General features: G+C 45.8%; 1 protein-coding gene across 2 annotated transcripts in view; it reads right to left on the bottom strand.

Moving 5' to 3' along the window:
- MAP4K5 (mitogen-activated protein kinase kinase kinase kinase 5) overlaps nucleotides 1–15725 on the bottom strand; it is a 525125-nt gene that overhangs the window by 140532 nt on the left and 368868 nt on the right. For both annotated transcript variants that reach the window (XM_085626992.1, XM_085626993.1), the window contains one exon: nucleotides 1687–1747. In XM_085626992.1, the coding sequence (XP_085483118.1) occupies nucleotides 1687–1747 (61 nt within the window). The remainder of the gene's footprint in view (nucleotides 1–1686; nucleotides 1748–15725) is intronic.

Genomic DNA, 15725 nt, shown 5'->3' with positions numbered 1-15725 from the left:
GCAGAAAATGTATCCAATGTGAGCTATTTTACAAGTATCGTATTCCTTAGACTGGCAGGATACAAGTAGATGTATTGTAAAGCAGATGCATTAACCCCCTAAAGCCATTTTCAACTACTGCATGTCAATGGCCAGTGACTTAAACTTGAACAGTATTTCAATCTCATTCTTCCATGTTAAAGGACAATAACATTAATACTTATGCAATCCAAGGCTACAAGCTATCATTTACTACTTCTCATCTCCGAACTCCATCCTCAATTTGTGGGTTCTCATGCAGCCATTTTTTCCCCAGCAACGACAGGAGTGAACGGTTAAACAAAGCAATATTAAACCTTACATAGATTCAGATACACTGAATCCCACCCCTTACCATAGATATCGTAGAAAAGTGTCACCATACTGACGGAGCTTTACATAAAACAGCTCTGGCAATCAGGAGTGTAAAATTGCCCTGTCATACCTAAAAAATATTCAGTGACTTGCCTTTCAAGAGCCGAACTAGTCCCCAAACCCCGACGTACAAGTTTCATAAGCTTTCACACATGCCTCTCCCAGTGCACACACGCCCCTCTATCGTTGGCAACAGACTGACTGCTCTCTTCTACTGGAACCCACCCCATGCATCACCATCCCTCACCTATGGCGAACCGTTCATCTCGATATCGTAATCCTGCATATCGAGTTTTCTCTCATGGCCCTCGTTTCAGCTGGACCCCAATGCATGAGGTTTCATGAGCCTGTGAACAGTCACTAGCCTTTCACAGCAAGGGCGAGACATCACAGTTCTACATTGGTTGGGGCCATACCTAAAGTTCCACGATCCCTCTGTGCTCAGAGTTTAAAGGGTTACTTCCTCCAGCCTCCCCGCACCGCCGCTACACACAACGGAAGTGATGTCACGCTTAAGACAGGAGGTTCTGATTGTGACCTTATAGTTTTGAATAGTCTTGGAAACTTAACGTGGAGTGGGGGTGGGTAAAGACTTGGAATGGGCGGCGCACCCGGGAAGCAGGTAGGTCTCCACGGCATGTGGGCTTAAGTATAATGGTTATACTACATTGTACTTGAGTTGGTCAGAAATTACAGCAATTAAGACATTCAGACATTCGCATCAAACGTACATGCAATCCAAAATGGTGTGGTATTCTGAGGTTTGCTGAAGGAAACTGAAGACATCAGTTGCAGCCCGGACGGATGCTTGCCGGTGCCTCCTTCCGCAGCCCTTCCCTCCCAGTACTATAAAATATTCAGCCCACGGAGCCGTCACGAGTGCAGCGGGGGCATTGAGCGCGAAAAGTGAGAGCGCGAAAAGTGAAAGCGCGGTGGAAGCGCGCGAGACGGCGTGAGCGTGCACATCGGCTGTCTGGGCAAGTGCACATCTCCTGTCCCCCTTCGGCAACCAAGTCGACAACAATAGATCTCGCCAAGGCGAGCAGCGCATGAGCTGCGTCGCTAGGCGAGACCTGAAAAGGCCCCCAGTAGAATGAGTAGAGTTTATGCCCAGCTGTAAAATATTTCACTCCCATTAAGCGCAAGAACTGCCTTTTAAGTGTTTACTGCGTTACAGCTCTCGTGTGATATATTATACGTGGTTTTAAAACAGTTAAGCGTGCAGAATGCTTTTTCCATAAACTACTTCTATTTAATCTCGCATTTTATATGCCATACAGTATGAATACATACCAGACAGTGACATCAATGTGTTATTGATCACATACAGCCAAGTACACCTCCGAGGAAATACCTAGAAAAATAGCAAACAATTAATTGATAATTGATCTTCATCATTTTTGACACAACACAGTGTACAACAGAGAACCAGAACAACCAGAGACCACAGGTCCAAACTATCCCCTACATAACGAAAATCCAACCAGAGTTCACTCCCATCCGCTACAGCAGTAAACACTCATCTTCAAAAATGTGGTGGATCATTTTTAAAACCTTTTTTTCCCAAACTCTGAGTGTTTCGCAGTGTGACTGCTGAGATTCCAGTGGCCACAATCATCCAAAAAGCTACACGTTACCCCCTGCAAGGGCACTTGTGCTGTCAGAGAGACACCCTCTACTGAAGATCAATGGGAGTTCAACTTGTAAAATGTGGCATCAGAAACCTCTTTCAAGGCAAAACAAACATTCGCAAGGAAACCCCATGAACCTGCAGGCCTCAGCACCACCTACAGAGCCAGACCCTGGTACCCGCCACTGTACTCAAACTGCTTCTTAAAGTCTACAGTGGAGACAGACAGCAGTGAGGAGCATGGGACCGAAGAGCATCAGCACGAGATTAACCACAGTGAGGTACGTTCTCGTGCACTGCTCCCTTCTGTCGCCCTACTGATGGATTCATGGTAAGCTGTCACCTATTTAACCGAACAGTTTAAATAACATTGCTGCCAAACTGACCATTTGTATTAGAGCTTGTATGCACAGGTCCTCATAAGGGAGGCTGTGAAGCTTTGTGATGGCGCACCTAGATATCCAGAAACAGTGAGGTGGGGTGTGTGTGGTATTACCACACTAATCCGATATTTCCCATTCTGTGGAACCCACACAGCATGACAGTGCCAACCTACCACTGTCCTTTTAGTACTATTGAGCAGATCAATAAGGCACAAGATGTTCAGAGGTCTCAAACAAGCGATTACACAAGTATTCTTCACTGAAGTGTACGCTTTTGCCATGACACTGCTTGTGACACTGCTGTTACCATGGCAAGTCTTTTGCAAATTGCTTGGTTGATGTAGCTGCCTGTATTAGCCTTGGGGAGCAGCTCAGAGCTGGCCTTGAATGATATATCAGCTTAGCATCCTTCTGATCTTGGGGTGCATGGGCACTTACAGTGGAACCCTGATATCAAGTCATAAGAGAACGGCTGAAATTAGAAATTACACAATAGCTAAGGGTTTCAAAATGTGTTGAGTTACCTGGGAAAAGTAGATTTGGAAGCAGAGGTTGTCAAAAAGAAATTCACTTATCTTCTCCTTCCCTATGATAATATTTACACACAGGTAAAGCCTTCACTTGAGTGCTCAAGGTAAATGAGAACATGGGATCATTAGATTACAAACCAAACCTCTCACAAGCACAGTCTGTGGGATCAGCTGATGAAAACTGGGGCTTGACAAAAGTGACCAGAAGCATACTCGCCCTCTGAGCGGTGCAAGGAACTTGTTGATCAAGTAAAGTCTTGGCGCTAAAGGACAAAATGAAAAATCTAGCCCTGCTCTCTGTGCAGGAAAATGTTGGTCCCTAGCCAGCAGGCCAGTTGAGGTAAGGTCTAGGATCCAAGCAATAAACCAAGCCTCCAATTGTTAACTCCTTTAATGCTTAATTAAACCAGCCTTAGGGGTCTCTTGGGAAGGGACACATCAATATATTATACATTTGGCAGCAGAGGCAACAGATGTATGATCACTTTGTCAGAGCTGCAGGCAATTTTTATACTGGTTCTAGTAGCACATGAGGCAGAAAGAATGACTGTGTATCCCCAGTCAACGATAGGCTACCCAGATACCTTGACTCATTGCAGTAGCCCCACTGATTTTACTTAGTCCCAGCCCAGATACCTTTATTAAAGAATTAAAAGGGCCAGGGTCTATTTTATTCACCTCCACATACTAAACTAGGAGCCACTGTCCTCCTCCATTCACACACAAAATTCACAAACGGTGTTCTCAGATCAGAAGATCTCCGCTAAAGATGCCACCAGGCCTGTTGGACATTGCAGCGCCGGTCCGACGAGGAGCGCCCAATGATGAAGCATGACACCCTAACAGGTGTGTGAGGGCATCAAGATCTGAAATTCAGATCTCCCCCCCGAGTCCACAATACTACAGGCGGTGAGTGATCCTTATCACCCCTGCCTTAAGAGAGGAACTGTCTCCTTACTGTCTGTAATCAGTATTTATCTGTAAATTGTCACAAGCAGTGCCTTGACCTAAAACTGAGTGTTCTTCTATTTGACTGGCAACATAACTGACTGGTACTAACAAGACTAAACAAGCACTGGCAATGCATATATGTCTCACCTTTGATACCGGTCTAAAGGCTTTGCTAATTATTATTTTTTTCCCCCAGATGGCCATCAAACAGTACAAGCCTTCTGCACGAGATCCCACACCTAATCCGTGGTTGGACAAGAACTGCACGGAAGCCACAAAAAACCTGCGTAAGGCACTTAAATTTACACTGAGAATACTGACCAGATTCTGATCCTAAGGAATATCTATAAGTCAGCCAGGGCAAATAGGCTAAGACAGTTGAAACTAGAGGCTTGGGAGAACCTTAAAAAAGCATCTCTCCTTCGGCATAATACCGCTTTTTGAAAAACTGTTAATTTGCCCTTCCTAAGTGATAACAACACTCCTTCATTAGACACCCATATCGATGAAGATTCATGGGTAAAATATTTCCAGGACTTTTTCATAGGGTGGAGTCACCTACAGGTATACATGATCCCCCTATTTTAGATCCTTCCACACGCCTGTTATTTGACCTGGAAGAAGTCAAACTCGCCCTGACCCAATCTCCATCTGGCAAATCACAGGGGCCCGATGGAGTCCCCATGGATGTTTTTCCTAGCCAATATCCCATTTTGGGCTCCGCTTGCAACTGTGGCTTTCAACGCCATAGCTGTGAATGGTCCTCCCCCCTCTTAGAAACAATGACGCCTCCGCACCTGCAACCTATCGATCAATCTCTTTGCTCGATAGTTTGGCCAAATTAATGGCTCACGTTCTGCTAAATAAATTAGAAACATGGGCAGAGGAAAGGGCCATTTTGTCGGAAGTTCGGTATGGGTTCAGACAGGGTAGGGGAACACTGGACCAGTGTCTACATTTGGCTCTTACAATCGGTAAATATACAACAGCAAAATACACTCAAATCTATTTGGCATTTATGGACTTATCCAAGGCCTTCGACTGCGTGGTCCATAGTAAGCAATGGGAAATTTTAAGGGAGATGGGAATGGACAAGGGTATTATTAATTTTTGTTAGGGAGCTCTAAGCGAGCGCCTCTGCTATGGTACGATATGGGAGAAATGGTGATGCACCAAATCCTTTAAAATGAGAGAGGGTTTCAGGTAAGGTTGTGTGATGGCCCCCTTCCTGTTTGCTCTCTACACTAACAGATTAAATATAGCTTTGATTGAGACCATGAAAGACACCCCCACTAGTCTCGTCATCGGGCCTCCCGATCCTGCTATACACACATGATGCAGTTTTATTAGCGAGCACTCCAATGGTACTACAAAATCTCATCTCCCAGTAACACAGATTTTATGCTTAATCTGGACCTGCAATTTAATAAATCCAAATCTTATGTAATGTCAACAGACCAGGACAAAAAGAAAAAACTGAGATTTAATTTAGGTGGGGGCAAAATAAATCAGGTACTTCATATTAACTACTTAGGGGTTGTTTTTTACTAGAAATTAACATGGAAGGAGATGCTGCAAAATAGAACTAACTCAATGATTCAAAGTATCGCAGCTTTATTTAGGTTCTCTAAAAAACTAGGCCATAAACCAATATTGGAAATGCTCACAATTTACAAGGCAAAAACACTCTTGATGGCCACTTACGGGGCAGCATTATGGGATGTCACTGCTGCAACTACCCTTCAAATACAAGAAGACAAATTAATTAAAAGACTATTGTCAATACCTTATTCTACTAGTAATTTCATTGCCCATAAAGAAGCTGGCATGCCCTATATTACCGATGCTATCAATTTAGCTCCCCTTGCTCTTTGGTTATCCATCTGGAAAAGAGAAACGGTGGGTTTGAATCAAACTATTATATAAGATATTTTAACCTTGGATTATGCCTATAGAATCCGGTAGATAACCTTCATTAGAGATAATTTTACTTCTTTGGGTCTCGGGTTCCTGTTTGATACCCCGTCTCTCTGCAAACATTTTCCCAAACCAAGACTACAGGGGATATTTTTAAACCAAGTTTCACAGGATTGATGGAATAACTATAAAGGGAAACAATCCGTAAAGTCCTACGAATATATACCATAGATACTAAATCATTCTCATTCCTACTTACGAATAGTGGAGAATAACCAGCACTGATTAATCACGGCCCACGGCTGCACTCAGTTTGGTTCTGCGCAGGCTTCTGGCTGAACGAGCATGCAGGGGCGCCCCTTCCGTGACCACGAAAGGAACGAAAGTTAGACGTGGCTGGGCATGTGGTGGAGAGACCCAAGGACTTGGCTGTAGCCCAAATCTTTCAAATACTCCAGTGCACTGTCTGCCTTATCGCCAAACAGGCGAGTACCATCAAAAGGCATGTCCATGAGAGAACTATGGACGTCCCCCGAAAACCCAGTGGACCGAAGCCAGGCATGGAGACGCAGGGCCACTGTAGTGGAGATCGCTCTTCCTAAATAACTAGCGGTCTCCAGCCCACACCGAATGGCGAACTTCGCAGCATCCTTCCCCTCCGCAACAGCTTGGGAAAGTGTAGCCCGAACCTCTTCGGGGCACTGGGGCAGTGTCTGCGCCACTGTGTCCCACACAGCGTGAGAGTAGTGGCCCAAGAGGCATGCGGTGTTGACTGACCGCAGCCCCAAGCTGGCAGAGGAAAATAACTTCTTGCCAAACTGCTCTGGCTTTTTCGATTCCTTATCCGGCGGGGCGGTAGGGAACGCACTTTGGGAAGTGGAGGCCTGAATGACCAGGCTCTCCGGAGTCGGATGATTTGTCAAAAAGGCCGGGTCACCCGGTGCCGAGCGATGATGCCTGGCCACGTTCTTATCCACAGTAACCCCTGTGGCTGGCCTAGACCAGGTGCTCATCAAAACATCCGTTAAGGCCTCATTAAACGGAAGCAGAGGTTCCATAGAACTTGTCGCTGGCTGAAGCACTTCAGTAAGGAGGTTCGTCTTTGGAGTGACAGTAGGCAGAACAAGGTCAAGGGCCTCAGCTGCTCTACGGAGCACCACAGTATATGTGGCGCCCTCCTCCATGACAGCAGGAGGAGACATAAATCTAGGCTCAGAGGAGAGGTCAAGGCCACCTGCATCCTCCGAGTCCTCCGCCCACTCATGTTCAGACTCGCACTGCCGTGCAAGAGTGTCCTCTGATCCCTACCAGTCATCCCCCTCCTTCACGGTCCGAGCCACAGGCAGCAGCGGCGAGGGAGGCTCAGGGGAAAACAAATGCTCCGGCGCCGATCCGGCTCCATGTCCCAATTAGGGTCCCAATCCGAAGCAAAATTGGCCGGAAACTCGGGCAAGGGCGGAGGTGGGACGAACGGAACCCATGGCGACGCCGGGAACGGAACCGCAGGGTGCGCCGGAGCCGCTGGCGGAGGACCTTGCGGCGCCAGGGTCGAAGCCGCCGCCGGCAGCGCCGGTGGCAAGCAATCGCCCTCAGTAGGGACTGCGGGGCCCGAAGGCGCGCTGGCGTGAGCCCTAGGCCTGAAAAGGCGGTCCATGGCGGCAAGAAACTCTTGCACCTGGGCCGGAGTCGCCGACGGACCCGGATAGGGTGGGTAGGCCGTGGCACTTCTAGGCTCCAACGGAGCCGCCGGAGGACCCCTGGTCCCCTCGTCCGTGTTCGGAGACCGACGGGGGGGGGCGGGGGGGGACGTCGCAGAGCGAACACACTTCTTCTACTTTTTCTTGTGACGTCTCTTACCCGATTCCGAGAGTGAAGACTTTGACCCCGAGGAGCGATGATGATGGCTCTGCGGTTGGTCCCTCGAGCAATCCCTGGACCTTGAAAAGCGCAGAGACGACTGCCTGGCCTCCAGCAGCTTTTGGGACCGGGACCGCTCCCGCAAAGCCTTCGGAGCCATGGCCAGACAGTCGGAACATGACCGGAGTCATAGTCGCGCTCCAGACAGTAGAGACAGAAGTCATGGGGGTCGGCCACCGACATCGTACGGCGACAGGCCCCGCAGGATTTAAACCCAAGCATCCCTACGCGGCACCAGGAGTCAAGACTCAAAAGAAGTAGAGACAAAAGTCTCAAAAAGTGACTAGGGTACGTGCTCTACCGGATCTGCGCTTGCTGGTGCGGAAAAAGAAAGAACTGACGTCACCGCGCATGGGTGGCGCCTAAGTAGTCTCCGTGACATACGCGGAGCCGCAAGACGCCACCTACCGACGCGCAGGGGTACTGCTGACGAAAAACTTTCCGGATCCAGTCTGACGCCTGGGGATATTCTAAGGTAAGGAATCTATCACTAACGTGTCATTTTCAGATTCTTTTTGACAAGATTCAGATTGAACCTTATCCCGTTAATGCTTGCAATCAATTTGTTCTTTGGAACCTATCTTTTTGCCACTGTGACAATAAGTCAGCCCAATCGACGTCACACTTCCTCCTCTTTTGCACACATTATTTAAAAGAGAGAAAGGTTTTTATTGTCCCACTTTTAAGGAAATTCTCAATACGAACAGTAGCAGCAGCGCAAGGTCCCTTGTGCTTTATCTATAGCACTTTGCCTGCCTGTTTTAATGTATTCTCTTTTGAATGTGTCTATTTTAACATGTGTACTTTTATGCAAATTCATTGAACTGCGAAATAAAGTTTATAAAGTAAAGTACAAGCATGGCAGCCATCTTGTAATGTTTTTCCTTCATTCCAAATGGCAGGATGACACTATCTTGTTTGAAAGCTTGTGACAGAATTCAACAAAACACTGACAAAGCCAAAAGCAAGAGCAGCGGTTGAAGAACTACATCCTGCAGAGAGCGCTGGCAGGAGGCAAAGAGATGGTGGGGACAGAATTAGCAGTGGAACTCTGGAGAGGCTACCAGAGAAGATTAATGAAAGCCCCATGAAACTTTTCATGAAGGGCAATGGAATGGATTTAATAATCTCTGCAGTTATTCTAGCATGCTTGCATCTGCACAAGCTGTTAAGCAACTCTGGAGGAACCCTCACTCCTCTAACTACTATTTACCTTTTATCAGTTAGATCTTGTCTGTATTATATCACTTGCTTATTTAAGATAAATCATACAAACTTAGAGAGGCTCATTGCTAGCACTTAAATGCTGCATTTTGATTAACGATAAGCAACAGCTCACTGAGATGCCAGAAATCAAGTGCCGCTCTTCTAATGATAAAGAGAAATAACTAATTTAAAGCAATGAATTAACAGGATATATATTTACAAGAGGAACACCTATCCTAACCTCAACAACAGTGTGGGAGGTTAAGTCTAACGAAACAGAAAGAAAACATCAATAATCGAGGAAGTAGGTGAGATGACAACTCTATAAATGCACCCAAAAGTCATCTGCGGCAGCCTACAGTGGTGCGAGGTTTTGGTCTAGACACAGTTTCACTCATTGACTGTAAAACTTCATACAGCTCTGACCACAATGGCTATTTTGAGCTAAATGTCTACTTTTGTTTCAAAACCTTCTTATCGAGAAACTTTCATCTTGCATTTCTATGATAAACACACAAGATTAAAACCTGTTACACAGGATACACACCAATACCATACTGGGATCCACAAAATGCCATTCTGGTCGGTTATGTGCACTACCACCCCCCTGTATGGAGGGGGAAAACATCTCTGCTTCTTAATGTTATCCCTTGGATTCAAGTCTCATGGATATTAAGTTTGAAGTCCTCTAATTTTCATTTACAAATAATTTTTGTTTTACAGGTGCTGGTCCAACTCAACTAAACCAAGAATAAAAACACCAGACAAAGCTGTGTGACCAGGGATATAGTGTTTCAGTTCTCGATTTTAATTTAAAAACCTAATGAATGCTGGCAGTTGTTGTACTGGTTCCTTTCAACTGCACTAACAACTAAAACAATGACCCCTACCAGTCATCCCCCTCCTTCACGGCCCGAGGCACAGGCAGCAGCGGCGGGGGAGGCTCAGGGGAAAACAAAAGCTCCGGCGCCGATCCGGCTCCATGTCCCAATTAGGGTCCCAAGCCGAAGCACAATTGCCCGGAAACTCGGGCAAGGGCGGAGGTGGGACAAACGGAACCCATGGCGGCGCCGGGAACCGAGCCGCAGGGGGCGCCGGAGCCGCTGGCGGAGGACCTTGCGGCGCCAGGGTCGGAGCCGCCGCCGGCAAGCAACCGCCCTCAATAGGGACTGCGGAGCCCGAAGGCGCGCTGGCGTGAGCCCTAGGCCTGAAAAGGCGGTCCATGGCGGCAAGAAACTCTTGCACCTGGGCTGGAGTCGCCGAAGGACCCGGATAGGGTGGGTAGGCCGCGGGACTCCTAGGCTCCAACGGAGCCGCAGGAGGACCCCTGGCCCCCTCGTCCGTGTCCGGAGTCCGATGGGGGGACGTCGCAGAGCGAACACGCTTCTTCAACTTTTTCTTGTGACGTCTCTTACCCGATTCCGAGAGTGAAGACTTTGACCCGAGGAGCGATGATGATGGCTCTGCGGTTGGTCCCTCGAGCAACCCCTGGACCTTGAAAACCGCGGAGACGACTGCCTGGCCTCCAGCAGCTTTTGGGACCGCTCCCGCAAAGCCTTCGGAGCCATGGCCAGACAGTCGGAACATGACCGGAGTCATAGTCGCGCTCCAGACAGTAGAGACAGACGCCATGGGGGTCGGCCACCGACATCGTACGGCGACAGGCCCCGCAGGATTTAAACCCAAGCATCCCTACGCGGCACCAGGAGTCAAGACTCAAAAGAAGTCGAGACAAAAGTCTCAAAAAGTCAGTCAAAAAGTGACTAGGGTACGTGCTCTACCGGATCTGCGCTTGCTGGTGCGGAAAAAGAAAGAACTAACGTCACCGCGCATGGGTGGCGCCTAAGTAGTCTCCGTGACATACGCGGAGCCGCAAGACGCCACCTACTGACGCGCAGGGGTACTGCTGACGAAAAACTTTCCGGATCCAGTCTGACGCCTGGGGATATTCTAAGGTAAGGAATCTATCACTAACGTGTCATTTTCAGATTCTTTTTGACAAGATTCAGATTGAACCTTATCCCGTTAATGCTTGGTTACCCGTGCAATCAATTTGTTCTTTGGAACCTATCTTTTTGCCCCTGTGACAATAAGTCAGCCCAATCGACGTCACACTTCCTCCTCTTTTGCACACATTATTTAAAAGAGAGAAAGGTTTTTATTGTCCCACTTTTAAGGAAATTCTCAATACGAACAGTAGCAGCAGCGCAAGGTTCCTTGTGCTTTATCTAGAGCACTTTGCCTGCCTGTTTTAATGTATTCTCTTTTGAATGTGTCTATTTTAACATGTGTACTTTTATGCAAATTCATTGAACTGCGAAATAAAGTTTATAAAGTAAAGTACAAGCATGGCAGCCATCTTGTAATGTTTTTCCTTCATTCCAAATGGCAGGATGACACTATCTTGTTTGAAAGCTTGTGACAGAATTCAACAAAACACTGACAAAGCCAAAAGCAAGAGCAGCGGTTGAAGAACTACATCCTGCAGAGAGCGCTGGCAGGAGGCAAAGAGATGGTGGGGACAGAATTAGCAGTGGAACTCTGGAGAGGCTACCAGAGAGGATTAATGAAAGCCCCATGAAACCTTTCATGAAGGGCAATGGCATGGATTTAATGATCTCTGCAGTTATTCTAGCATGCTTGCACCTGCACAAGCTGTTAAGCAACTTTGGAGGAACCCTCACTCCTCTAACTACTATTTACCCTTTATCAGTTAGATCTTGTCTGTATTATATCACTTGCTTATTTAAGATAAATCATACAAACTTAGAGAGGCTCATTGCTAGCACTTAAATGCTGCATTTTGATTAACGATAAGCAACAGCTCACTGAGATGCCAGAAATCAAGTGCCGCTCTTCTAATGATAAAGAGAAATAACTAATTTAAAGCAATGAATTAACAGGATATATATTTACAAGAGGAGCAACTATCCTAACCTCAACAACAGTGTGGGAGGTTAACTCTAACGAAACAGAAAGAAAACATCAATAATTGAGGAAGTAGGTGAGATGACAACTCTATAAATGCACCCAAAAGTCATCTGCGGCAGCCTACAGTGGTGCAAGGTTTTGGTCTAGACACAGTTTCACTCATTGACTGTAAAACTTCATACAGCTCTGACCACAATGGCTATTTTAAGCTAAATGTCTACTTTTGTTTCAAAATCTTCTTATCGAGAAACTTTCATCTTGCACTTCTATGATAAACACACAAGATTATAACCTGTTACACAGGATACACACTAATACCATAATGTGCACTACCACCCCCTTGTATAGAGGGGGAAAACATCTCTGCTTCTTAATGGTATCCCTTGGATTCAAGTCTCATGGATATTAAGTTTGAAGTCCTCTAATTTTCATTTACAAATAATTTTTGTTTTACAGGTGCTGGTCCTACTCAACTAAACCAAGAATAAATCCACCAGACAAATCTGTGTGACCAAGGATATAGTGTTTCAGTTCTCGATTTTAATTTAAAAACCTAATGAATGCTGGCAGTTGTTGTACTGGTTCCTTTCAACTGCACTAACTCAACTAAAACAATGACATTCAAAGGAAAACCCAAGACTGTAGCATTGCATTTTTGTGAAATGGAGCCAACAGGCAGTACTGCGCCAATATACCTTGATCTCATATTGGAATGTGGGGTTTATGTACAGGACTGGCAATGTCAGCATCCAATTCCTTCCCTCCAACACATTTTTCTGTATTCCAGTTCTATGACCTGCGTTATCCGCATGTTCTACCAATGCAGCATAACTCTCATGAATAGGTATCAAAGGGTTGAGTCCTTTTTTGTCTTTTTTAGGACTGTCCCAAACACAGCACAGCCAAAATTCCTTGATCATGATCTCTATGGCACTACTACGAATCCAATTCCAGTGTTGGTAAGCACTTCTATGAACACATTTGTGTCTTTGCTTCAGCAGTTTGCTATCTCATCACTGAGACCGATACACCTTCATCACCCTAGAATGCTCTTCTAAACCCATGCAGTGGTGGCTGACAGTGAACGGGGGTGGCAGGGGGAGGAGGGGTGAGAAAAAACAAACAAAAAAAAACACTTACCTCTTCCGTCGGTCGCATCTCCTCCGCTGCCCTGCTGACATCCCAGAACTGAAGCACACACAGCCTCCCCTAAGCCAATCACAATGCTCACAATGCTGCATTCAGCATTGTGATTGGTCTGAGCACTGTGGTTCGGCGCACATATAGGGAATGAGAGCCCGGGCATGTTCTCCACACAGACTGTAATGCAGCCTGGGTGGAGAACATGCAAAGTGTGCATGAATGTTTTGCCTGCCCAAGACAGCCGGCTAAACATTCATGCACATTTACAGAGTGCCCACCACTCCTCCCCCATAGACCTCAGCTCTGCCCCACCCTAACCTAGCCGCGCAACTACCATAAATAAAATGATAAAGTTATTATCATTTTAGTTTTCCATTTACTGCTTTGAGAATAGTGGGGCAATGCTCCTCCGCCTTAGCGGAGGAGCCGACCCTGGCCCCACAATATAGATCTGGAACATTACCCACTACTTTACCAATGCACGTGATTATGTCCATGCAGCAGTTCCCATGTTTTCATTACTCACATTGCAGTTGGCAGTCTGCATAGGTTAATAATGTGGTCTTCTCTCTCCTTGGCATCAGCAAGGTAGTTAAATGTACAGTACATGTGACTGAATATGGAAGATTACAGACGTGGGGCCAACCTACACAGGGACAGCAAATTAAAAATACAGAACCCAACGTTGCCCTAAGTAGGAGCTGTGCAGCAAAATGTTTAGCACAACATTGGAACGTGTAACTTATGTAGCAATTGTGGTAAGAAACTGTGAAATAAATGATTTCTTTTGAAGATCTGCCTTCAGAGTAGGAAAGGCACGCGTTAAGAATGCATAGAAAATTTTTCAGAAAATCAAATTAAGGAATCAGAATTCAAATAGCTAGTTACTTATCTTTGGTAACTCCTTATCTGGTGGAGACAATCTAGCTACAGACTCCTAACATTAGAATTATCCCCAGGCATCAGACTGGCTACGGAATTTTTTTCAGGAAGATTACCCCTGTGTGCTGGTAGGTGGTGTAGTTTGGCTTGGCGGCGCCGTATTCACCGAAAATAACGTGTGGTTCCTATATAAGCTAAAATAGTTATGATGAGGGGACACTCCCTACTTTGTGTGTTTTTTTTAATCAAATGTTTTGAACTGTTACTCAACTTCTAGCGTGCTATGTAGGCCTAGGGAACTGCCTGTCTCTCTGTAAAGCAATAAAATGACAAAGGTTCAGGGACAATTGAACCTGAAACTGCCTATATGCACTGCCCTTATTTTATTTTTTCTTCAAGAAAAGCTTTATTGAAAAGATTAATATGATCATAAAAACAATACTTCGTATATGCAGTTATTTGTTAATACATAAATACATGAAGGTGTAATAAAGAATAATAATGATATATAATATCCATTAAAATAGTAAAAGGATAATATAGAAGATGATATGACTACAATCAAAGGTTCACAGAAATCGTAAATAACAATAGATTTCAAAAATACACATTTATAATGATAAATTAACCCCTTGTGTGCCACGCCCTTTCCCCGCCCTGTGCCGGGCGTTGCATTAGCGGGCGGGGTTCATGACGAGCTGGACTCGTCATGGGCACAGCGCAACCGCGGCCCATGACGAGTCCAGCTCGTCATGGGCACAGAAGGGGTTAAACATAATTAAAAATAAACAATAGGAGGGCAAGGAGGCTGTCAAGATGAAACTGCTCACCAGGCAGGCTTGTGGTCAATGATTTATTGACAGTATTGTAGGATCCATAACACAGCACCAACACTTCTTCCGTTGCTCTCTCTCCCTCTGGAATGAATCGGCATCATCCGATGCATCACTCCATTCCATGACATGGAGAGTATTCTAACTACAGATCACAACACATCCCCCTCCCAATAAACAAACAACAACACAAACCAACAATAAAATACTAATCCACAAAAGAATAATAAAACAGCTACAGAAAATGACACTCTGCAAGGAAACATAAATTAAGCAGAGCAGGTAAAAATAAGCACTAGCGCAACATGTAACTTCACTGCTACAGCACAGTATAGCAACTGCAATTACTGCATGCAATTTCACTGCTATAGCACAGTATGGCAACTGCACAGACAATAGTAACATTAATTCAACACGTAGTCATTCAACTTGATGGGCACCCTCCTACACCTTGGACAATGAGGTCTAGTTTCCCCCCTATCAAGGGCGCCATTATCAACAGGACTACCCATACCAGACAAAGCAGGTCTGGGAACCCCCACATTCTGAAAACCACCCGAATATCTGACCAACCTAGACATACTCCACCAGCAGTCAGTGTCAACTCTCACAACATTCTTCCTGATTGCCACAATGGTGAAGGGACCCAGAAAACCAGATCTACCTTTGAAAGTGTGTCTAGGATTTTTCACAAGCACACGATCTCCAATACACCACTTCTTGTATTTCACATTCATCCTAGAGTCATAACTTGATTTATACTTCCCCTGGTAACTAGCAACCCTGGTATGGCTCGTGTCTGCAGATATACCACTACCAATGCTGGGAGGTAACCAACTAGGGTTCAACTTGGAAGGAGCTTTCCTCCCCATCAAATCTTCAAAAGGAGACTTTAGTGTGATGGCATTCGGTGTAGTGCGGTGAGCCCACCAGGTTTCCCTCAAGACAGTACCAAAGGGTATCTTAAATTCCAGAGCTCGCTGAGCACAACCCTTAACCACACTGTTCA

Source organism: Triturus cristatus, chromosome 9, assembly GCF_964204655.1.
Source record: "Triturus cristatus chromosome 9, aTriCri1.1, whole genome shotgun sequence".
Classification (NCBI taxonomy): Eukaryota; Metazoa; Chordata; class Amphibia; order Caudata; family Salamandridae; genus Triturus; species Triturus cristatus.
This window is presented reverse-complemented; position numbering and strand designations above follow the sequence as displayed.